This window comes from Rhopilema esculentum, chromosome 2, assembly GCF_057945365.1.
Source record: "Rhopilema esculentum isolate cy_ngs chromosome 2, ASM5794536v1, whole genome shotgun sequence".
NCBI classification, from domain to species: domain Eukaryota; kingdom Metazoa; phylum Cnidaria; class Scyphozoa; order Rhizostomeae; family Rhizostomatidae; genus Rhopilema; species Rhopilema esculentum.
The window spans coordinates 6,325,348-6,350,650 of NC_142816.1; the positions used below are offsets into that span (position 1 = coordinate 6,325,348).

At 37.2% G+C, this 25,303-nt stretch overlaps 3 protein-coding genes across 5 annotated transcripts; 2 read left to right on the forward strand and 1 right to left on the reverse strand.

Annotated features, from left to right (window-relative positions):
* Positions 1–98: 98 nt before the first annotated feature.
* Positions 99–7,128, forward strand: LOC135695266 (ADP-dependent glucokinase). 2 transcript variants are annotated; one of them, XM_065214257.2, is made up of 6 exons: positions 99–1,369; positions 3,647–3,875; positions 4,153–4,218; positions 4,664–4,883; positions 5,580–5,894; positions 6,439–7,128. In XM_065214257.2, exons 1-6 carry the CDS (start codon positions 1,200–1,202, stop codon positions 6,891–6,893), a joined length of 1,455 nt encoding a protein of 484 aa, XP_065070329.1. In that variant the 5' UTR covers positions 99–1,199; the 3' UTR covers positions 6,894–7,128. The 2 variants fall into 2 exon arrangements, with proteins under 2 accessions (XP_065070329.1, XP_065070330.1); XM_065214258.2 differs by lacking the exon at positions 99–1,369 and adding an exon at positions 1,393–2,993.
* On the reverse strand, positions 5,589–11,689 carry LOC135695269 (uncharacterized). Its single transcript, XM_065214263.2, has 5 exons — positions 10,646–11,689; positions 10,150–10,186; positions 9,548–9,639; positions 8,608–8,903; positions 5,589–8,100 (listed from the first exon to the last, which is right to left on the reverse strand). The coding sequence occupies exons 1-5, from the start codon at positions 10,961–10,963 to the stop codon at positions 7,752–7,754; spliced, it is 1,092 nt and encodes a 363-aa protein (XP_065070335.2). The 5' UTR covers positions 10,964–11,689; the 3' UTR covers positions 5,589–7,751.
* A 146-nt stretch (positions 11,690–11,835) lies between these two features.
* On the forward strand, positions 11,836–24,506 carry LOC135695267 (protein cycle). 2 transcript variants are annotated; one of them, XM_065214261.2, is made up of 9 exons: positions 11,836–12,132; positions 14,157–14,251; positions 16,018–16,111; positions 17,362–17,519; positions 18,130–18,308; positions 19,897–20,200; positions 20,678–20,903; positions 21,745–22,008; positions 22,640–24,506. In XM_065214261.2, exons 1-9 carry the CDS (start codon positions 12,104–12,106, stop codon positions 22,716–22,718), a joined length of 1,428 nt encoding a protein of 475 aa, XP_065070333.1. In that variant the 5' UTR covers positions 11,836–12,103; the 3' UTR covers positions 22,719–24,506. The 2 variants fall into 2 exon arrangements, with proteins under 2 accessions (XP_065070333.1, XP_065070332.1); XM_065214260.2 differs by having other exon boundaries at positions 11,838–12,132; positions 14,157–14,254.
* The last annotated feature ends 797 nt before the right edge of the window (positions 24,507–25,303 follow it).

The window sequence follows — 25,303 nt, forward strand, 5'->3', positions numbered from 1 at the left end:
CAAATTTGACATTATAATTAGTTAAGAATTTGTAGCTTTGTCTCAACTAGTATACTGTTTGTATATTTCTGCAATGAAAATGCCCGTGTTTACGTTGCTCTTACAGACAAATTTAGATTTGACCATTTATTATCCCGACCTTCCCTCCTCATGACATTTCAATCATCTTTTTCCGTACTCGATTATAGAAAATTTCATTTTGTATTTAGCATTAAATTCTAGCAACTGCGGATAATGTTCTTGATTATCTTCAGTTGCAGCCAGTGGCCTTTGTAGAAAACCTCTATCGAAGAAGGGGTTTAGGCGCAATTTAGCTGTCAAAAACCACATTTGTTATATCTAAAGCAAGATCTGTCTCTTTTTGTGACATAAAAGATGGCTCCTAGACTGACATGAGATGCCCTGTAAGGATGTACATTGTCAAAATATTTCAATGAATTTTTATTTTGCATTCATCCTTGCCATTTTGTGACTCTGTAAAATTCTAGAAAATTTCTGTAGACTTAGCCTAGCTTTTTTCGTTTCTTGAATGTTTATGTAACTGTTCTTCGTAGAATTTATACTTAAAGCATTATTGTATGATACATATTTCAATCAAATGAGAAAAATAATAATTTTGATATCGAAGAATTAACTGTAATCCTCGTTAAGTCGTTGAAATGCTAAAACTCTTCCAACTTTAGATAAATGTGAACGCTCTGACGAAATTTGCTACGTATGTCCCTATTAAGTTCTATCAAAATGCCAAGCCGTGGGCTATTTTGAAGAGTTGTAACATTTTGATTAAAAAATATACTGTCTCATTAACCTTTTGTAAGCCTTTACATTACATTTTTAACTATTTCTTTGTATATGTATTTCAAATATCTTATTGTTTCATGAATATTAATGTAATGTACAAGTTTAAGTTGGGAAACCGTATGTTTTTTAAGTTTGTCAAAAGTTCTGTGAAGTACTCAATGGACTCGTTGAGAAGCTGTTTGATTATTTATTTTCTTTAACTCTCCTACTGCAATAATTTTTACTGTGATTCTTGCCGGCTTTATTATTTATTGGAAGGTTTAGAGCATTGAATATGCAAAAATGGGTTAAAGCTCAAAACCATTGTTCACTAGGCTGGCCGAAGAAGAAAAAATTATATTTATTTTTGGTTTTAACGAACCCTCACCTTGATACCGAGGCTGTCGGTTTTTTCCAAGATGGCCTCTCTACTGGAGCACTTTATTATAGCCACACTTCTTGCTCTTCTGGCCTATACGAACAAGGAGAGAATAAGAAAATACTGGCATTCTCGTGAAGATGATGCTCTTCTTGGCCTTGACTTGGCCATAGAGAATGCATCGACGAACTTTGCTAAGGTTGCTGTTGGGTGAGTTTAAATGCCGGGCTTAGGGTCACATCGCCCTGATTGAGTATGTACCTGGAAACGTGTCATTTACATCGCTTCAACTATTGCAAAAAAATTGGGAGATTGGGGCTAAGCTGTGACCAAAAAAGCGCGAAATCATGTGTATACGCCATTTATCAAAGTTAAGAAAATATTTTGCGTTCAATTACTCAATCGATGAACGAATAATTGGACAAGAAAATAACTCACCTGAAACGAAGAATCACATGTCTGCCATTTTGCGTAGGATGTTTTCGGTACTCTTTTTTCATAATTATTTTTGAAAGGGACGAGCATATCTTAGCTGTTAATTGCATACGGAAAACATACCCAATCAGGGCGACGCCAGAAATTTAGGCCGTCAAGACAACTAAGAAGTATCGCAGCTTTTTCAAGAAATGTGTAGAACCAATTACGTGATATTTTGAAATATGTATCAGAAGAGCCTGAAGGATTTTGTCAGTGCCTAGTTTTATGTCTAAGTCTACGCGAAATAGAAAATATTTAATTTGTATCTAGTGTCGCGTCGCCCTGATTGAGTATGTACCTGGAAACGTGACATTTACATCGCATCAACTATTGCGAAAAAATTAGGGCTAAGCTGCGATTAAAAAAGCGTTATCAATGTTAAGAAAAATTTTAAATGCCATTTATCAATGTTAAGAAAATATTTTGCATTCAATTACTGAATTGATGAACGAATAATTGGACAAGAAAATGACTCACCTGAAACAAAGAAGTATGTGTCTGCCATTTTGCGTAGGATATTTTTGGTACTCTTTTTCTCATAATTATTTTTTAAAGGGAAGATCATATTATAGCTGCTAACCTAGCAATTATATGCACAGGAGGAATAAGGATCTTTGCATTAATGGCTCAGTTTTCAATTTGTTTTGCCACAGAGAGGAGTGAAATAAAGCTGACTGACTTGGCCTCAGTTCGCCCTGATTGGGTACATTAAAACCGCTGTTGCAGTTCGGTAGTTTTTTCACATTAATTCTCAAAACCAAACCTGTAAATTTCAAATTTTCAAATATCTTTAAACAAATATACTCTAGAGCAAATTTGATACATTTTGAATACAACTTTCGGCTAAAATATTGCACTTTGTCAAAGCTGTTAATTTTCCCCTTGTTTTGACTCTTGCGAAAGCGACAATCTTGCATGTGCCAGATCAGCGGATAAAAAAATTCAATGAAACTTTTGCATGCAAAGATGTTTTAAAGGTGTTTGCAAGTGTTTAATCACTTATTTTCTTTTCGAATTTTTGTTCATGTGTGCTAATATTTACATACGGAAAACATCCAATCAGGGCGACGCCAGAAATTTAGGCCGTCAAGACAACTAGAAAGTATCGCAGCGTTTTCAAGAAACTTTGTAAAACAAATTACCTGATCTGTTGAAATATATATCTGAAGAGCCTGAAGGATTTTGTCAGTGCCAAATTTTGTCTAAGTCTACATAAAAAAAGAAAAATTTGAATTTGTATCTAGGTATACTCAATCAGGGCGACGTGACCCAATATTTTTCATTGTTTTGTAGAAAGTTTTGGAAACAGGAAAAGAGCCCTTACCTAACCCCCTTTACCAGGGGTTCCAATGACACGGTAATGAATAGACATGGACTCTAATTTACAATTTTTTTAAGATGAAAGGGCTTTGTTGCAATAAATGCTCTTGCACCCGGCTTCTCCAAACTGCATAGTACAGCAGTTTCAAAATGGCAAAATATCAAGTGTGCATGTGTGCACTATGGAAGAAGTGTGCACTTCCATTTTAAATATTGGTGTGAAAAACTAAGCTAGTGCCCGATGATAATCAATCAAGAAGTGAAAATAAACTAAGATAAAGAAAGTACATGGTTTATAGTTATCTTGAACCAATGCAAGATTATGTTGATCTTGAGTAAACAAATTCTTCATTTACCCTAATGTTGATAGGATGCACTCATGTCACGCCTATATCTCAAAATGCCACACCCTTTATCAGGTGCTTGTATTGCTTCTCAGAAACCTCCTGGTGTCCCCGCATGTTCCTCTCAACTTTCTTTAAGCTATATAGATAATGCTATACATCATTTATAAAAGATCAAATAGTACTGAGATGCAGCTTCTCTGAGTGTTCTTGCATGTCACTTATCTACCACACAACCTAAGCAAGAGTTTGAAAAAAGATACTCCAGTTTTTCAATACAAAACTGGTTTCCTGTGAAGGTGGAATCCATAGCTTTTCTCATTTTAAGCTTGGATTTTTTTTCCAGGGTGAATGCAAATGTTGATGTTATTGTGTCAGCTATCAATGTTTTAAAGCAAGTTGGAATAAGACCTAGCTTAAATTCACAAGACCACAATGCGATTGAAACTGCAGGGCAATTGGAGGAATGCTTTCTGTACCATTTTAAGAAATGTGCAGCTGCAGAAAGATTCATTGCCTCAGAGGAATTATTTGATCAGTTAATTAAAGCATCAGTATCACTTGAAAATGCAAAGGTAATTGGTTGTTAATGATATATGTTGCATATGATCGTGCTAGAAGAACTATACCATTTTAATTCCATGTCATTTTCTTTTGATGTGTCTGATTAACTCCTAGCCTTCTTTCTTACCAGTTTGTTTTTTGCATTTACTTTTTCATGTTTTTTCATTTGATTGCATTGTTGTGTCATGTTCTTGATTGTGACAATTATTTAGTTGCATTATTAGTGTAGTTTTTCAACAAAGTACTGTACTTGTTTGGTTAAAATGATAATTTTTGTATTTTCTGCAGTACTCAGTTGGTGGGAATTCTGCATTGATGGGTTTGAAAATGCTTTATTCAAGCCCAAACAGTACAGTGAGTACATATTTATTATGCTACAAGTTCAATGTCATCTAATAGATACTTAATTGGCATTTAATTGTGAAACAAGGCTAGAATTTTCTATATTTTAAGGAATCTTTAGGAACAGTTCTGAAGGTCTTGCTTCTGAGGCATTTTTCCAGAGATCATATGGAATCTTTGGAAACTTCCTCATTGAAAATATATTGTGGTTGCTTTATTACTATTTTGTTTGTAGTGTCAGGACTGCCTTATAAACTGGCAAAATGCCAGTAAACCTTTGTGATTCCTTGGATGGTCAACAAGTGAAATGTGATATGATGTTAAGCAGACCTAAAAAAGTACCACTAACACTAACCACTAAGCTAGTCTATAAACTAATAGTTTTCATATGCATGCCATGTTGTTTTGTTAATCCCCTCTCCATGTTATCAATTTCATGCACTACCTAATTTCTCAGATCCTACTTGGTGGCCCAGTTGGCCCACGTCTCTCAGCTTTGTTAGATGAAAGGATTCAAGTACCAAATTCAGTGCTGCAGAAAGTTGACCAATACCACATCATATTAGAGTACAGAGATGGTGATGAATGGGGAGGTGTAGTTTCAAAATGCTCGAATAGATTCATTCTTACAAGAGACATGCCCAATGCCAGAATGATGTCAATGGAAGCCTTTTTCAGTGTGTGATTTTTCTCAGTCTTTTTTACATTTATTGTGCTTATTGTGACATTTAATGGCCTGAAGCAATTGGTTTCACTCCTTTGTGCCATTTCTCTCGATGTTGAACATCTTCATTCTGTAAATTATCATGTTTCTTCATTTCTTCTTCCACTTGCTTTTCTCAAGTCTTTCTGGGTCTGCCTCTCTTTCCCTAACCATCAACTTCAAAAGTTAGTACCTTTCATAGAATATGTCCATACCATCATACTCCATTTGCTTTTGGCTTATCCATTGATTCTTTCAAGCCCAACATGTCCATCAGTTTGTCCTTGTTCTTCTTATCTATCAGTTTCACCCCACATATCCTCCTCACCATGGCTCTCTTGGCCCTTCTTAAAATTGTCATCTCGTTTTCCTTTAAGTGCCATGTTTCACTACCATATAACGTAGCTGATCTTACACAGGTCTTTTCATTTAAATCTTTAAGCACAAAGCAGTAAAAAATTGAATTTCAAAGGTGAATCAAATGATATATTGAAATTGACCAATAATGTTTTATTATGAAAATACATTAGGAGGGAAAGAATAAGAGCAAAAACAAAAACATCAGTTGTTAGGAGATGCAAGATTGTAGTTTTAGAGATATTTGTTGACTGATGATATCTTTAACTGGATCTTAAATAGCTGATTGTAGATTGTCTACTCTCTTTTGTAGGCAGCCTAATTTCCTTCCAGCCAGATCTGATTGTTATATCTGGTCTTCATTTACTCGAGAGCGAAGATGAAGAATTCCGATACACGAGAATAAAAGATTTAGCAAAGCACCTGCAGTTGATGAATGCAAAGATTCCAATTCATTTGGAGCTAGCTAGCATGGTTAAGGTTGATTTTCTGCAGCTGATCGCGTATGAAATATTCCCATTGGTGGATTCCTTAGGACTTAATGAACAGGAATTGGCTTTTATTACTGTAGCTCTTAATGGACCTCACCGTAAAGACGGGGATTTGCGCCAATGGCCTCCTGAAATAGGTATTTTCTTATTTTACTACAGTTTTGTTTAACGTTGTATCATTTTTATGATCATTGAAGAGATTCTATTCCTGATGGGTCATAGTAGATGCTCAATGGCGGTAGAGACAATCGTGCCCATAGTCTTTAGTTGTACCCGGGTCTCATTTCTTTCCCTTCTCTTCCTCATTTTGCTGTTTTATAAAATGGTTCATTACCAATGCTCCTTTGAGACTTCTTTCCTAAAATAACCAAGTAAAATCGCTACAAGCTTGAAGTTTCCATTGTCATATCCCTTCATTGATTTCGAAAATCTCCCTTATTTCACATATGTGATTCACACAGTCCTAAAGAATTCAGCCGTTTTGGTATATCCTTATAATGCCTAAGGAGATTTCTTTTCAATCATATTCTATGCAACTGGTTTACATTTATGTAAGTACATTTCGCATGACTGTCAATTTATATGATTTTATACGATGACATAATTTTACACTGACTGTTTTCCTTATCTGGTACATGACTTCGTTTTTTTCTGGAATAATTTCAGAGTTCTGTTTCCTAGGGGTGATGAGTGACATATTATATTGGACTTTGGAGACTTTTGGGAAAGATTCAAAACAACAAGCCCAGTCGAGACTTACAAGAATCCATTTCCACTGCCTTACATACCACATCATTGCTGTTATGCCTCGTTTCTGGTCCAAAAGTGAAGTGGCAGCGGCTGCAGGCTCATCTGCTGTAACACGACAAGCTTGTAACCATGACAGCATACTCATAAACGAGGTTGAGCTGCGTACTCCAGAATACTTTGCCAGATCTGTGAATGAGTGGACACTTCGGAGAAATCTTGTGAAGCATGATCAAGCAAATCCTATCACATCTTGGTCAAGAAACAAAATCGATTTTCATTTTAGCGCCGTTCTTGTCTGTAAAAAACCGAAGCGAACTGTTGGATTGGGTGACTGCATCTCGGGTACTGGACTTCAATATTCCAAGTTTAATGGCCCATTTAAATAGTCTTTTATTGGTCCAAAGTTGATTTAGAGAATGCTCGACTAATACCAGCACTAGGATAGATCAAGGTATACCGAAATTGTAGCGTAAGATACGAATTACCTCTGCTGCCAGAAAATGATTTTTGGCTTTTGAATTTAGCAAATACAGATTTACGAATTTCCTGTGCTACAAGAAAACGATTATTTGAAATTCATTTTTTTGAATAGCATTTATTTATTCACCTGTTGCTCTTTTTCTTTCTAGTTTCTTTCTTTCTTCTTTATTTAAGAACTCGTTTACACGAGAATATTTGTCTCCATTTGGTACCAGTGTCGATTATCAGAACTGGCCCGTTTGAGTTCAACGACATAGCTAAAATGAGCAGACAATCAAGTTTTTATATCGCAAACTCCACACACTTCTTCTATGCGAAATCTTGGTGATCTCACCTTCTTCCAAGTAGCTTACTGGTGTGTTTTCTGATTTGACATCACACTAATGACCTAACTACTTTTGCAGCCTTGCTATCTAACAGCATAAGTAAGTGAAAATTTCTACCACATTGGCTTCCTCTTTAACTCGCCAAAAATTGCGAACCCACAAACTTTGAAGACCGGTCTGAAGTTTATCACTGTGGTTTAAGTTTATCAGACCAGTTTGAATTTATCACCAAAAAACCAACAGGCATTAGAGTAATGCTGTGCTGTTAAAGAGACAACATTGACAGATAAAGCTAAAAAATATAACCTTTTAATTTTCTTGCTATTGTTTTTGTTATTGAGGCTTCATCGTCATTGAAAGAAAATGCCTCTAATTAAGTTAACAATACCATGAAATATATGCTGGTTGTATAAGAAGTCTTGCCTGTCCAAATTCATCCTATTTTATCCAAAGATTTAGCGAGTAGGTAGTAGCTCCCGAAGCCCCATCATCTCCAAAATCCTTCGACGGCAGTGACCCACCTAATCTGGCATTGTCTTCTTCTGTAACGCCAATGCCGTGGTCTGCTCTGGCACAACTTGCTCCACCTCCGCCTATCATTATTACAGAGCCATCTCCAGTGCTATATCTACACCAGAACCCAATATTGTTGCCATTAAGAATATCATTGCTTGCTGTGCAGGTTGATGTAGCGTACTTGAATCCAACGGTTGTCGCATACTGTCCCGAAAACACGGCACTGCAGTTACCAAGGCACCTGTTACTTGAAGACCAAACTTTTCCATTCCTAACAGAGGCAAAGAGATTTAAATGTAAGGCCTATATCACGATCTTTTGTAGAACTTGCAAGCACGGAGACACATCTAGCTTCTGCTAAGCTCCATATACTTTTGATTAAACATTCTAGTATACACTTCCTCCTTATGAAATTTACTTTTTACCTGTCATAAAGTTCTCGATGCCGTATAGGCAGGTCTGTAAAAGCTTTCGGTGTATAGAACAGGACGGTTCTTAGCTGTCAACTAAACTCTCCTGTCCTATACACAAAAAGCTTATGATTGTTCCTCTGTGAATTGTTGTAAGCCATTCGTTCGGATTACAAATGCACAGTTCTTTCCAATTCATTCTGTTGGGTGTACCACGAAGGTATTTTCCTTGTCTGGTGTTGCTTAATTTCTATTTGAATTATCCTTTTGCATGATTAAGGATGAAGGAGGAACTCTCTAAGTAGGAAAATTGATCGAGAGTGTGCCCCCCCCCCACCCCTCCTTATACCTTGCCAGATTTTTCTTACCTGAAATCTCCATATGAGGTCATCCTAGCGCGCATTGTGGTTCCAAGCAAACACCCTGGTGCATTCAGCAAGGCTGTGTGCTCAATATCGTCACTTCTGCTTACTTTTATGTCGCTACCGTTCACCATTGAGAACGCCAAGCTCAGCATGTCACTATTGACAATGGTCGAATTGGTTTGCCCATACTCCTCTGTTGTGTACCAAAATTCCCCAGAGGCCTGCATCCAGTTCCCTGCATCAGCATTGGAAAACCGCGCAACAAGGGTGTATCCGCCATTTTTCATGTCACAGTAGACCTGAAAGACAGGAAGGATCTGCCTTTTTATCTCAATAATCGTCATTTTTATGGAAAGTGAAAGCCAATGAAGGTTATGATATCGTTAACATATTCGTATAAAACCAGTATCGAGTAAACTGGTTTTTAGGATGACTTTGCTCTCTGCACGCCTATGCTTAAATAAAATAACATAGGATGCATTCAGAGCAAGATACTAGGATTCCTTAGCTAGAGTATTTTCGTAGGTTTTGTCGGATGAGATAGTTTCTCATAAGATGTCTTGCTTACACCGAAATTCTGACCATAACAACCAAAAATCATTTTACAATTTCCAGTCAACTCACACCTTTGCTGGTTTAATGAAAAAATTTAACGCCAAGGTTTAGATTTAGCATCAAGATTTTGCCAATAAATAATCTTCTCTTAAATTTTTGACAATTACAATCACAAAATGTCATGTTTCTGATATCTTTAACGTTTAATGTAAAACCACATGCCTTGAGCCATACCATTCATTATAACTCTGAAAGTAACTTCAATCAATGAACTGAAAAAAATGTTTGAAAATATCTGTAAATTTGTTGGAGGGGCCTAAATCTACCGTGTTTGAAATGACAACCAAGCAACTACTAAAATTTCAGCGAAAATTGGAAATGTTCAAACCTGAAAGGTTCGATTGCCAGTGTGGAGCCAATATGCACCGTTTTCTGTCGAGTTGTCCAACGCTTTTATGCTTTTACAGCAAGTATTGCTCTCTACAAATATGTTTAAGAATCACTTTGAACCTTTGTAAAGTGCTGGAAAAATATGTCTCCTTGAAGTTTCAAAAGAAAGGATATCGTTTGGGTCAAGCTAGTTCATCATCGGGTTAAGCTCAAAGCTTTCTTCCTTTGTTGCAACATGAGTGAACAAAATTGCTCGAGCACAAGACACATTGAAAAACGTTCGTTGAGAAAAATTACAGGGCAAGCCAATTCTATAGGATACCAATAAATTAAATTTAATTAAAAGGACAATAGGCGGAACTTTTGGTAGATTAACCATCAATAAATTTACAGTAAAAGGTTGTCAATCTTAGCTGCCAGTATTTATTTAATCAGAGTAAGTTAACATCAGAAGCATAAAAAAGGTTTCTTGGTCGAAAGCGCTGTATCTCCAAACGTTTGACTTTGTAATTCAAAAGCTTCCCGTACTATCATGATGCTGCACGGTACGTGATCAAAAAATAAGTAAGCATCCAAATAAACAGGTTTTAAAGCACACACCTTTTGATGGAGTTGCTTTCTGTGTATCCTGGGATTTCTGGAAAAGGAACAAATCTCGATACGAATATTAGATGCCAATATATTTATCTAACTTAGTCATTTCTTTTTATTTACCAATTTTTGAGATGCCCTGAAGTAAATGCCATCATTTCCCTTTGACCCATCGCTCGGATCATTTATGTGAAAAATGAACAGCCCTCTTTTCCACACTTGAACAAATAACTGTTTTAAACATTATGCTTGTCTTTAACTTCCTACCTCGTTGAGATAAAACACTACTGTAACATGAATTGAGCTTTATGGCCATATTGAAAGGGGACTGTTTAAAAAATAGATAGCCCTACAGATAACACTATTGGGTAATACTGTTGTATTCACTAGATTTCTGAAAAGAGCCATTTAGGTAAGAAAGATCCTTTCCGAAATAGGGAGTGTAGAAACGGAGTAGCTCTTCTATTGTTAAAGGGCTTTTGTTCCGAATTATGCATCAACATACCTTTTCGTTTATGCGACTCATGAACGTCCAGCCATCTTGCTTCGTAATGCCATCGGCCCTTCCAACGCCCTGTATTATCTCACACTTGAACGGTCCAACCCCCGAACTGGCCTGAAAATTGGCACCAAGACATGGTTTATCACTTCTGTAGCATCTATGGTAGCATTCTGTTTCTGTATATACCAACACAGTTGTTGATGATATGCTTGTATGATAGCTTTTCTCTTGTGTAAGAAGATAAGCACCTTCTGTTTCAATGGTAGCCGTGACAGAACTGATCCACACCGCTAAGAAACTTAAATGTATTTCGGTATGCATTTGTTATCCCGGGACATCAGCCAGACATTAACCATATGAAGACCTTTCCTTACCGAAGATTTATTGGACTGTTGACGCAATCCAATCAATCGCTTCCAATTCGTTCACCAAATAAATCCACAAAGAATTTGTATGCTGGAATGAATTGATTATTCCTTGGTCGCCAAATCTCCTGCAAATACTGTATTTTCCTTCAAACCTTAATATAGCGCTGATAATACTACTGTTTGAATATTCCGAATCAGTTTCTAAGATACCGAAATTTGAATGCACGATCACTTCGGTATATTCAAAGCCATTTGTTTATTAAGGTTTGGTACCTTAATAAACAAATTGAAACAGACTTTATTCTTGATATTACTCTACATGTTTTCTTTGATAGAGGATTACGAAAAACAGTACTGTAAGGTGTGTATTTTGTAGCTCAATTTGAAAAAGCACCTGTTGATTAAAAAGTGCAGACAACAATTTAATCGAATAGATAAAGGCAAACAAAAGATGTCTTGCAGTTTTGTATTCACCCGCTTTAACCTTTGCGGCATTTACGCATTGAGATACTGTCGAACATCTTCAGTCATGTTATCTATTCATTTGGGACAAGCAGATATATTACCTTGATTAACATCTCTCCTCGATCCTTCCTACTTGCTAGATCTTTCAATAACTTCCTCCTCAATATTGACACCATGTAGCAAGCTTTTTCTAAGTTCTTCATAAGACCCTGGTACTAAAGAAGCACAAACAAGTACATAACAAAATTGCATTTCTTCATGAAAAGCTATGGGCACAGAAAACATCCTTGTGTTCCAACAGTTATCACGCAGGTCAATGTCCCTGCGAAGGAATTATTGCTAAGAATGCCGAGGCTGGATTTATTTACAGAAGCTGCAAAGCGTCGAAGAAACAATGTTCTGTTTGAAGCCAATAAAATTTTGATAATCGTCGAACTGATTGCATTGTTAGATGGTCGAGAGTAACGTAATAAGCTTTTGGATGTTTTCTGAACTCTAAACGGGGGATGTGGCATTTAAGGCTCTTTGTGTGCATTTGCAGTTGCAGCTCGAGTCGAGAGAGCTGAACCATCAAGTCTCGCAATCCTTATCAGCTGGATACACATCCGAATAAGAAAGGCATAAAGACATGGATAAAACAAGACAAAAGTCACTCAGGTTTGTACTCCCCTTTTGTAAATTGAAGCTAACCTCTTGCCTTGGTAACTACCCTGTTTTGTAAATAGGCCTAGAAATTAAATGAGTAGGCCTATGATTCCAAAAAGTGCCTTAACACCCTCACATTAAAATCTACTGCTTGAATTTCAATAATGATATTGGTGTATGGTAAAACTTTTGTAATGGTGCTTAAAAGAAAAAAATGGATTAATCTTGTAAAAGGGGGGGGGGGGGTATGGCGGCTATATCTTGAAATGAAAGCCTCTGCCTCCAGTATCTCAAAACTCTTTAGTGCAAAGACCCCTTGAATCAATATGCCAATGGGCTATTCCATTTGATATCTGTCCATGGGGATGGAAGTAAAATTCCAGGGGGGTCTGACATGAAGGATATTCCAGAGGGTATCAGACAAATGTATGCTTTTTCCAGGGGGTTGAAAGAAAAAAATATATGAAGTTTTCCAAGGAGTATTAAAAAATGTACGATGTTTTCTCAAATGGGTTAAGAAAATTCATTAAAAAGAATGACTTTAATTTTCCGGGGGGTTGAAAGAATCAAAATCAGAGTGGTCATGATCTTCAAATTCACTTTCCGGGGGATATATGATTAACAGAAATCTTACTTCCATCCCCCTGTATGGAGAAAAAATGGAATAGCCCAATATAATCGTTCTCAACCTCTCCCCTCACCCAACCAGATCATGCATCCATATCTTCAATATCCACAGGCATAATGTCCACATCAACTTTAAGATGCCATTGCCCAAACCTGCATTAACCAATGGGTTTATGCTTAAATGCTTAAATGCTGTTATTATGTAACAGCCCCAAAAATGGATGGATTATTTGGAATAGTTTGTGATTTCAGTTTAAGGTTGCTCAAAAAATTGAAAAGATTCACCATGCTAATGACCAGAGCTTTATTCACCTGTATCCTAATTTGAGTTCAAGCAATGCAGCAAAGTAGACACCTTTTTCAGTCTGATCTGACAAACTGACCAACAGCTTGAATCTACAGAAAGTTAATGCCGTACTTCTAGCAGAGTTGTCAGCCTTTAGTTACCTGTCATGCAATCACTCTAACACAACATGGCACCCTCTTTCCACCAATGGCTATGCAATTTTTTTGTGCCTTGGTTTGTCAATCACATTTCAGAACTCACAGGCCAAATAGATCAACTTGTGGCCTGGTCCAAAATATATACAAATACCATTATCACTGGCTGACGGGTTCCAGTTTAAATGTGATTTCAATTAAATTTGATCTTTTCAATTATGAATTTCAATTATTATGAATTTGGCACCTCCAGGTCTTCACAAATGAAGTTAAAACTTGCACAAAACAACAGACCAACTTTTTGATGTATGTGGTAAATTCTCTATTTAATGACCCCTATTTGTTTTAGCTCAGTAAGGCCTGGTTCAAACATCGCGCTTCTCATGTGCCGAACCTAACTCGAGAATTAAGTACATGAGGGGCGCGACATTTGAATCAATTTGGTACGGCAGATTAAGTTAGGAGCGGCAGACTAGTTGGATCGGCAGAGCTTGCCGAGCCGCATGGCTTCAGCATGGCACAGTTTCAAGCATCAAACTTGTCATGTACCGTTTCAAACAAATATTTGAGATTGTGCGCCTTAACCAAGATACTTCATGTAACAATCTTAAAACCCTTTTGGTGCGATTTGATTAAGTTAGACGTTTGAAACGGGAGTCGCACTAAACTTGCTCAAGTGTCGCTCCAAACAGAGTTAGGTTCGGCACATGAGAAGTGCGACGTTTGAACCAGGCCTAACTTCCTCCTTTTTTAATATATGCCATCTTATAAACCTTGCTATTGCACATGTCACATTTTTAAGGGAATTTTGATTTTAACCTATGGGACTCATTGCTATATCAGCACAACATTAAAATAAAGAGTTGTTAAAATCAAGAATACTTTCACTTTCAATTCTTCTGATTTCACTAAATTGCCATAATGTAAACAAGACCTGTAAATTATGTCTCTTCCCAAATATTTTCTAGCCCAGCAGAACATGACCTTAAACATAATGAAGGAAGATTATTTTATCTGGATGGGAAAAGTCCAAGGTCCAACAATTCATCATCAACTGAAGAAGGTGGTAAGTTTTTGTGTTTATAATTTCCATGTGATTTATTGTTCAGCAATATAAGTGACATGTTTTAGGAAAAGTAAAAACTTTCTAGTCATAGTTTTGACATTACTAAATGATAAGGAGCATTTTTAGTTTATATTTGAGATGAAATTCCCTTCTGCTCTGATCAATGCAGTCAAGTTACCTATGAGTTAGTTGCTAGTCCAATAAGCTTTGCAAATGTTAAAAAATACTACAAAAAGCTGAATCTTGAAAATGAAAGATTCAAACTTCACCACACCAACCATGATAACGTCTTTAAACTCCTGGAAGGAATTAATCCTTCAAAAGCAGCTGGACCCAACAATCTTACAGGGAAATTCCTCAAGGAGGGTGCATCAATACTAGCAACACCAATTACCGAGCTATGCAATCTTTCAATTTCCCGCCGTTTTCCCGGCGAGGCATGTTTTCCCGACGATTGCAAACAAGCGAAATTGAAACCTCTCTTTAAAAAAGGGGAACAAAGATGAACCAAAAAATTATCGACCAATCTCACTTCTGCCGCAAATTTCTAAAGTAATTGAAAAAATTGTCCACGAGCAGATACAACAATATCTAGATAAAAACAAAATTCTCTATTGTTACCAATCCGGCTGTCGTCCCTACCATTCAACCGACAGATGTTTATCATATCTAAGTGACAAAATAGTTCAGTGTTTTGAAAATAGTATGTTTACAGGCATGATATTAGTAGACCTACAAAAAGCATTTGACACAATCGACCACAAAATTTTCCTCGAAAAAATGAAGCACCTTGGCTTTGCTGACTTAGTCATACTTTGGCTCCGATCATATCTAACAAACCGAACTTTCTTTGTAAACATAGGAAAAGATTCCTCGTCACCTGGTGAATTATCGTGTGGTGTTCCACGAGGCTCTATCTAATCTTCCTTTTATATGTAAATGACATGCCACAGGCAGTCAACTGTGACTTACTTCTGTATGCAGATGACTCCTGTCTTGTATTCGGAAACAATAACGTGAATGAAATAGAAAAACAACTAAACAGAAATTTCAATGCTCTTTGCGATTGGTGTGTTGATAACAAACTAAGCATTCATTTTGAAGACGACAAAACAAAATTGATACTTTTTGGAAGAAAGAATAAACATACGGACAGAAAAAAACTGGACATCAGAAGAGGCAACATCAAGATTAAACAATACACCTCAGTCACATACTTAGGCTGTATTCTCGATGAGAACCTGTCCGGGGAATCAATGGCTACAAGAATCCTAGGCAAAATCAATGGCAGGCTAAGATTTCTTTACAGAAAGCAACATTTTGTTGACTTCTCCTTTCACAGATTGCTAGCAAACACACTAATTCAGCCCCATTTTGACTATGCAAGCAGTGCTTGGTTTCCATACTTAAACAAAAGATTGACCAAAAGAATTCAGACAGCTCAAAATAAATGTATCAGGTTTTGTTTGAATCTAAATAACAGAGCACATAAAGGAATCAAGGAATTCACAAATATCAATTGGCTCCCCACGAAAGAGAGATTTGAACAATGTATGACTGCAAAGGTTTTCAAATTTTTTGATAAATCAGCCCCACCCTACATGTCAGAGATGCTCTTACCAGTTAGCCTCACATGCATGCAGATTTCCTTTTTGGTGAAGTGTGTTTTCAATCCTATCAAATTGGCCTAGAATTCCTAATTTAGATATCAAAGGCATTTTAATCACAACTCTTTTATGACTTATTTTGTTGGCTCTTTCAAGGGGCTGGCAGCTCAAGTAGTTTTGACAACAGTTCAACAGGGAGTACATGTAGTAGTGACATTCAAGGGCAGCCTTCCAGGAAGATATTCACAAGGTATGTTACAGTTACTATTTGAGTTATCAGTCCACTTTTCATACACTTTTATCATAGTGTCACAAAATTGTGATACAATTGAATACAATGTTGTATGTCTAATGTACTATTAATTACAATACTACAACCCAAAATAGAAAAGAGCATCGTGTAAGATGGATCAATTAAGGTGGAATTACTAAAGGGTGAATAAATTAAAGAGGAATTAATTAAGGAGGAGCTCTCTTGAAAGGTTATCTAATTGACAGACAGCCCCTCATGAAAACAAGGAAATGAAACTAGGATTATTGTTTGAATGAATGGGTTGCCTAAGGTCTTAAGCGACCAGAAAAATGCATATGTGTCATGAAATTTCAAACAAGTTCCTTTTCAACAAGCCAAAGGTGAATAATCGAAGAATTTTTTGTTTCAGATCTAGTGTTTATTTTGATTCTAAAATTGTTTTGAAGCATTAGCCCTTTGCCCAGCTGAAAACTCTGTAGAAAATAAAATGGTTTACAAGTTAAGGTAAAGATATCATAAGTTAAGCTATGGAAAGCTGAGATTAGGCAGTTCTTGACCCAAGTGATAGAAGACATTTGAATAAAACTTCATGGCAAAACCATCTGGCTTGTTTTAAAAATGGTGTGTATTTGAATAAGAGCATAATAAATTATTATAGCATTAAAATTAATTTGCATGCATTACATTGTATGTATGTATGAGTATTGTTTGTCATCATGAGAGCTAAATCGGCAAATTTTAAATCTTGTTGGAAAAAGAAGGATGGTTCATCCATTTTGTTGGCAGATGAAACCTGGAAACCCTCCTTGAGCACAACAGCTAGTGAAGGCTCTGGAATTAATATAATATGATAGCAAAGAAAGAGTGGGATATGTTGGGGTGTATGCCCATAAGTAAAACTTGTTTTTATCTGTTGGTTATCATCCAATGTTTCATCATGTTTGTGTTTCATGTGCAAATAACATATGTATTAGTAACTACTTGATCCAGTGTACTTTGTCAATACAGCAAAGAGTATTTTTGTAAGATGATGTTTAAATCAAGATTAAACTTCTCTCCTTATTCTCTGAAGTAATCATAAAAGAAACGTTTCCTTGGTTAAAAGGCAATACGGCTCATAACATACCATTTTTGGAATCACCGATTTTCTTAACGTTTGTCAGCAGTTGGTACATGAATAAAGTTAGCAAAATAAGAAAGTAATTCTCCACTGTTTCAAGTTGAATTATCTAAGAATTTCTTTCTAGGACCAATCACAGTGAAATTGAGAAGAGACGAAGACGGAAGATAAATAAGTTCATCGATGAACTGGCAGAACTTGTTCCTATTTGCAATACTTCAAACCGTAAACCTGACAAAATAACTGTTTTGAAAATGGCAGTTCAGTATGTTCGTGTTTTAGGCCGTAAGTACAGGTGTTTCTTCTTTTTAACTGGGCAGCAAAGGTTTTAATCATCATACTTTTTTGCAAAATATCATGAGATTGTTAAGTGTCTGCGAAGTAAGTGGGTCCTTTTTAAACTAAGCAGGATTAGGTCTACGCTTGGTGTACGCCAGTTCCAGACCAATTTCGGTAGTTTCAGCCCTTTCCATTCGTGACCACGCAACTGGTTATTATGAGGGTTGAACAACAGACTTTGGCTGCACTCAATACTTAATCAAAGTTAGAACCACAGGTTGGAGACCCACCTAGCTCCTTCTACCCATCAAAAAATTGATGAAAAATAGAAGGGAACTTGCAGCTCTATGTCCCCCATGCTGGGCTGGACGATAGACTAACAAGTACTTTTACAATTACTCATATTCGTTCAAGGTAGACATAATGAGCCTAATAGATAATCTTGTTATTTTTCGTAAAATTCTAGAAAGATTGTTTTCTGGTTTTCATGTTGAATTGGCGAAAAATTGTTCACCTAAGGTCATGGTAGGCTAAACTCTAGATATGACATTTAGCAAAACTCTTATCTCTTATGTTATGCTTTTGTTTGTTTCATTGCATCTTATTTCATCTTCAGACCGCGACGAACAGAGAAGTGTTCTTAGCCAACGGTTTAAGCCCTCCTACTTGAGTGAAGAAGAAATGGGCTCACTATTAGAAGATGCCGCAGATGGCTTTCTGTTTGTTGTCAGCACTGACCGTTTTCAGATACTTCATGTATCACCTACTGTTCAAAAAATCTTACCACTTAGTCCGGTTAGTAGATGATTTTTTGCTTTGCTTAACCAGGAACACGCTGATCAACTAGTTTGCCTTTGCTTAAAATGATTACCCTGGTAGGTCAGGGACATATGGAGATTTGAGAATCCCAGCTTTATCAGAGGATAATTAGGCCAGCTTTAACCTAATATGCTGGTAAGGCAAGGAAAACGTACATGCATTGCATAGCAAACAACTTGTCAAAAATTGGCATGATTTGGCCCGCTTGAGGGATGGTTTTTGGGAGCAGATCTCCTGTGCATGCAAGGTTTACACGTCATCAGATCCGGACCACAATGAAACTAGATTTATCGGTCCTCTCGCGCAAAGGATCTCTTTTCCTAATCATGCCACTGATATTATTGTCATATGGCTATCCCGGTATTTACAATTTATTGTTCATTTTCATTGGATGTACCCCCGGATAATCTCACGAATAGGTCACACAAATAGATATTTAGGTGCAAGAGAATTAAGAGATTTGTAAACCATAGAACCTGTTTCTTTATTTATCAGCGTGGAGAAAAGAGCTGCAGATGCATCAAAAGGGCTATTTGTTACTATTCTTGCGGCTTTTTTCTATAATTTTTGAAGCATGTCTAGCTTTGAAACACCACAAGAGCTCCAGACGGAGCAACAGTAGCTCAAATGTGGCTCTGTGATTCTTCTATATAAATTTATCAAAGTGCCAGTTTGAACAAAATTTCGCGCATACTTCAATAGACCAATTGCTCTAGAGATCTTCTAATGCAGCGCGACAATGTGACTTTCCCAGGTAAGGCAATTGTCAATCACGACCCCATTGTTGCCTCAGTATCATGACCCACATGACACATTGCAGCTATCATTAATTCCATGCTTCTCCATAGGATTAAATGATTCTTTGAAAGCTCAAATTTGATTAACAGAAATGAGCTAGATCGATATTAATTCGGGTATTTAAAAGGGATGAAATAATATATAGTCCAAATACAAAATTTATGAATATGTTCTCGGCATCACTAGATATTGTGATCTTGATTTTGATGACATCCTTGACATAAGGGTTCTCAATTAAAGCTACCGCAATATAAGTGAAAGAGTTTGACACATGTTGTCCAAATATTGATCGCTTAGCTGTCAATATTATGAGCATTCAATGTTTCAAATTATATGTGTTATAACTAATTTATTCTATGTGTTGTGTTAGTGTCTAAAGTTAAAATCGTATTACCTGAAAATATACAGTCATGATTATAGATTTTGTGTCTTTGTTCAAGAAGTCGGGGTGTCGCGTTGGAATACGCGTTATCCCTTGCTGCAAGCAAGATTTACAATGGCATTGGTTTTTGCTAGCTGGATCTGTTAAAATTTCATCCTTACTGAAGTTAGTTTAATGACAAACTGTTGGCAAATTGTTTCAGGAAGAATTTTGTTTTTCGACACGACAACACTGTTTTCTTTTTAAAGACTTGAGTATTTCGTCATCTTTAACTCTTGTAGCACTTAACCCCCCCCCCCCCCATCCCCTCTCTCCACCCTCTGAATTCCGTCAAGTAGACAACTGTAGATGGACAAAATCTAACTTCATTCCACTTATTTTCAGTTTGATTTGGTTGGCAAGCGCTTTTCTGACGTCCTCCATCCAAATGATGTTGCAGTTCTTCACGAGCAGCTTACCCCCATGCAGGCTAGCAAGTCGTCTCTGTCTCCTCGGTACATATACAGTCCAGCTGACTCAACACCAAGCTCAAGCAGGACCTTCGTAACAAGTTATCGGAGAGCGTTTTTCTGTCGCATCAAGAATCACTTCCTTGACGACCATGACATGATTGATGACGACATTGCTGCAGGGAACGTTGGAAAATCTTATCAACCTGGCTCGGATGACATTAGAGACTACTCTTTGCGTAAGCAAGGCTCTAAGTTCAGTTGAATTCATTGCTTTAAGTGAGGGAATAATTAGATCTCCTAATGAGAAGTAGTATTGAGCATATCAAGGTATAAGGCACGATGCTCGTTTATGTTTTCATGATATCTGGATTTCGAAATTTCTTCCTCTTGGTATACTTTGCCTTAAAATGATTGTCATGACAAATCATAGGACAAATACCTTTTTCTAAAAGATTGAATTCTATATTGGAGAAGAGAAGAAGAGGGTTCACTGCAAAATTTTGCTTCTTAATATCAGCCATTAGCAGGGCTGGCTCTTTCACTCGGTCCAAGATGGAGTCAGTGGTCCTAATAATGCCTAAAACCATACACACTGAATTTATCGCAAGTTCTAAATGGGCCTGGGGGCTTCTATGGAAATGCTTTTAGTGAAGTTGCTTACAACATAACTAATTATTTTTTAAATTTTACCTCTCTTGTATGCCATTTTGCAGTTTATTTTGTTGGTTTTATAAAATCTTGGCAGCCGGCTGATACGCCACTGTTTTCAATGGACAGTGAAATCGACTTATCAACTTCATCATGTTTCTTTGGAATCGGCACCAAAGTGGAAGTTTTAGCTGAACAATCAAACTCGAAGTCGCTCAATATAGACAATGACCCTATACAGTTCACATATCGCTGCGCAGCCGATGGACGTTTTTTGCACGTCGATCCGAAGTAAGATTTTGAAAGATACTTGGATTTGTATGCGAAGTGCCAGAGCCACAGTGCTTAATTTGCATAGATTGAAGTGTGGAGCGGAGAAACGGAGAACCCTTAGGATGAAAATGGTCCCGCGCTTCTCCGCTCTGCACATGAATATTTCCACACTCTAATTTAGAAGGCTTTGGTAGCCAGGGTATGGACTTTGATAAGTTGTTTGCGCTGCAAATGAATGGCCTTATAAAGGGGTTAACAGAGGCTACAAGGGGCTGCAAGTTTTCAGACAATAATGGACTTCCCTTTTATGTTATCAATGTTTATCAGAAAGGTTTTATCCGAGATTCTCGTGTTTTATGGAAATATCAGGAAATGATTGGAACTGTAAAACATGTGCTCACGTTATTATGTATGTTGCTCTACTCTTTTAAGATTACCTATCCTGAATTTTCTAATTAACTCCTTCTTAAAGTCCTAGCGCATCCAGTAATGGATTGCTGACAAGAATAGCGTTCCTTCTCTCAGCGGAAATAAGCGGATGGGTAAATTTGAGGGGGGGGGGGGGCTGAAACAGCAAAGGCAGGACCGCTTAAAGGTTTGCGAGGCTCTAGGCAAAGTTTAAGGTCCTTGCAAACAAAGGGAGAGACAAATTGAAAGTTCGAGGAAATGACCAAGTGCCTTTTGGACTAGCTAAAAAGAGAGATGAAGCCATTTTAGGGTTGTTGAAAATATGTAAATGTCAGACTTATGAGAAAAATGAAATGGTCGTAATGGTCTTACGTTAGGCACCCGGATTTATTAACTATTTTGCTTTAAGCAAATTATTTTTAAGTAAGTAATAAAGATTTTATCTTCATAGAATGGTTCACGTATTTGGGCACGTGCCCCAGGAGCTCATGAAACAGAGGTTTTACAGCTACATAGCTGTAGAGGACAGAGAGACTATAAAGGCCTTCATGGAGGATCTTATTCGTAGGAAAACGTCAGAAATGGCTGTAACTGATGTGTATCATATAGTGGCGCGAAATGGCAGCCTCGTTCCGGTTATTAGCGCAATGCTTTGCTTCTACAACCCTGTGACAAAGAACCTCGAGTACATTGTGGTGCAATCATGTGTCGATTTGTATGTTGTTGATTTGTTATTTGCCTTTTACTTTCCGTTGCCATCTAAAGTAAACCGGATCCAAGTGGATTTTTGCTCGAACAAGGACACAATGTAGACCTCTTGTTTCCGCTTGACCAGGTGAAGTCGTCCGGGTCTGATGTTCATACTTTCAAGTATTCCACGTCCAAGGTGATAAGTTTGTATCCGTTTCCTCACAAATCCAGTTCGAATAGGACAATTTTTGCCAGGTAATCAGGGGTTTGGAAATTCGGTGTTCAAGCATATATGAGCTGGATCCATAAACGTACGGGGGGGGGGAGGGGGCACATGGCCACCTGCCCCTTTCCAGAAGCAGATAAAGTACCTACTCGCATCTCATTGAGATGCCTCCTTTTGCATTTGTGTGCCCCCACCCACTTTTGAAATGCTTGAATAAGTCTACGCCTTAATACTTTCTGTAGTGCGATTCCAACTGGGTGCGTTTCCCCCAGAACTGTCAAACTGATCCTTATCAGCTAAACTGACAGCATCAACAAGTTTTCACCAGTATTAAAATGAAAATTTATTTGTGTCTTTCCTTTACCGTTCGGTTTTCTTTCCTAGCTATTCATAATAAATTTTAATGTCGCATTACTTTTTTCTACTTTAGACAAATTGACCGATCCCCTGCGCTGGAGCAAAGCTTCGAGGTATACAGTTCCCGTGAAATCCCAGTCTCAAAACCATAGCGAGGCCATTCAGTTTCCGCGAGAATCAGTATTCGACACCAATGTGATGATACCCGCATCTTTGCTGACTTTAATTTGAGGTGATTGAAACAAAGAGCCATACATGGCATGTGGCTGTGTTAGACTTATCGTTAAACGAAAAAAAACTGTTTAAAAAAGGAGTTTGTCAATCTGATCGCTTTGCCTACTACATCGTAAAAGAGCTTGAAGCTAAGGCACACGAATTTCATAAAGGAAGTAATTCCATAAGATGGCACTCTAGAAAAACTATTTCTCGCAATTCGTCGTGGAAAGAAGTATAACTGACTGAATCTTGCCATAATTCAGGGAAGATACAGCTGAAAGTTCAGCACATCGAAGAACCATTTTTTGATCATCTCATCTGAAATTTTTTCTTTATTTTTTTAGTCGAGGTGCAGTATTTTGTGAGCAAATATTATAGTCACAGATTATTATTTGTATATAGTTATTTAGAGTACCTCAAAATAAAAACGAAATTGTGTAAAGTTTCCGAAATTAACCTCTAGCTACTGAGTTAAAGAGAACTAATTACGTTAAGATGCTGAATTGTATATTTATCTGTGGATCATCCATTTTCTTGCCAAGAAATTTTTGTTTTGGCTGCAACTCCTTGTTACTTTGAATATTGTTGCTAAAAGGCTCCAATATGAACTGAGTTTAATAACATTTTATCTTAATAACAGGTTATTAAAGATTTGCACTTACAAAATGTTAGACGGTCAATCGCAACAAAACCCCAAATCTTCTCCTCGTTTAAACGAAATTAGTGTTTTTTATTCTGGCGGACGCGAAAACAGGGGCGTCACACCCCTCCCCCCCCCAAGTTTTGTTTGTCAGCACATGAAGGATTTTTGCAAGGCAAAAGATGGAATTTTTGTACTCACTCTGTAACCTTTTTGCAACAATTGTGACATATTAACATTTCTGTGTAGTTGAACTTTTGAATGGTACAAAAGTATAAACTTTGAAACAGAGACACATAAAAGTAGCCTGTAAGAGTATTTATCTTTTGACCACACCCTTAAAGAGTGAGACACGCCCTTTTTGTCGGCAAAAATCAATCCTTCACTCCTTCAAACAATTTTACTAACTCCGCCCCTGCGCAAAAACATAACACATAAAGCTATACCATAGAGATATGGCTAAAACCCTTTCTTCCGACACTCCTCAAAGTATAAAACGTGAGTATAAAACTCCTCAAAGTATAAAACTTTGAAATGACAAAATTCTGTAGAATCTTCTCTAGTGGCTAGCTTTGCCTTGTAGTAGTAAAACCCTGCTTAACTTATTTCTGTCGTTTCTAGCCCTGTTTTTGCCAGGCAGGTCTTTAAGTCTCGTTTTCCTGAATGTATATAAATACAAAGCATGACATGTTTGGGTGAGTTTAAAGCAGACCTCTCTCTCGATAATCGTCCAGAAGAGGCAGAACGTCGAAACAAATTTAGGCCTCCTCCCGTTGATTTTATAGACCCCGGTTAGTTTAACAAATAAAGCAGAAATGAGGATCTTTTTGCTTGACAAATTTAAGATAGAAATTATTTTAATTACTGTTTGAGTGTCGAGATACCTCTAGAATACCTTGGCGTAGTGGTAATTTCTTTTTTCAACGACAAGCGAGCTGCTGGAAACTGAAGATACGATTATCCATTGCATTTATGTGTACAGTAAAGTGACGAAGAGTTTTGTGTACAATGTTTGTATGTATGTTCTAAAGTGCGTAAATTGTTAATTTCTCTCATTTCAAGAATATCTATCAATTTTGCTAAATAGCATTATTTCTTTGTGGAGTTGAAAGTCCCCAGAATTTGCAGTTAGACACTAATAGGGAGCTAGCAAAGAGAAGCAGAGGGTGGTAATGGCATCTATAACCCTTTTTTGTAAGAACCAGTAAAGTTATTTTCAGGCTGACTGTTCTTAATTTTTTCGAAAATCTGAGGCTGGATTGTTCTTAATTTGTTCTTAACTTAAGAGGGTGTAAGCAGTTCTATTGCTAGCTTTCTCGCTCTAAGGAGGTGTTCAGGCCTCATTTGCCAACAAAGTGAGTGAGACAGCCTTCATTTGCCGAGAGGTTTGAATATTCGCCGAAAAAGCACCTCTCGATGACAGAAAAATCCTCGTTTTAGAAGGAATTCCCCCCCCCCCCCCCCTAGAGCACACTTGCTAGCAACTGCACTGCTTTTGCCCTAATAATTTTAGAACTAATCTTAGCCAGCCTGAAATTCAATTTACTGGTTCTTATCTAAAAAGAGAATGTATTACTTGTCAGCTTTCTGTAATAAACACGCAAACTCTCTCTGTCTAGTAATGGGCGATTGGAAGCGTGGTTGGAGAACCTGTGACAGTGGCGGAAATTCAGGCTTTCATTCGGGGGAAGGGGCAGGCTTACGATTTTCCGACAAGATAACATCTTGAATCGTGTCTAATTTAAAAGGAACTGCACATTTTGATAAAAATATAATTATTTTTCGACGGGACCCTTTAGAAATCTTTTCTGATAACGCCATAGTTAAGTAGCAAGTAGAGCAATCCATTTATGATTTTTGATATCAAGATTAATATCTCAT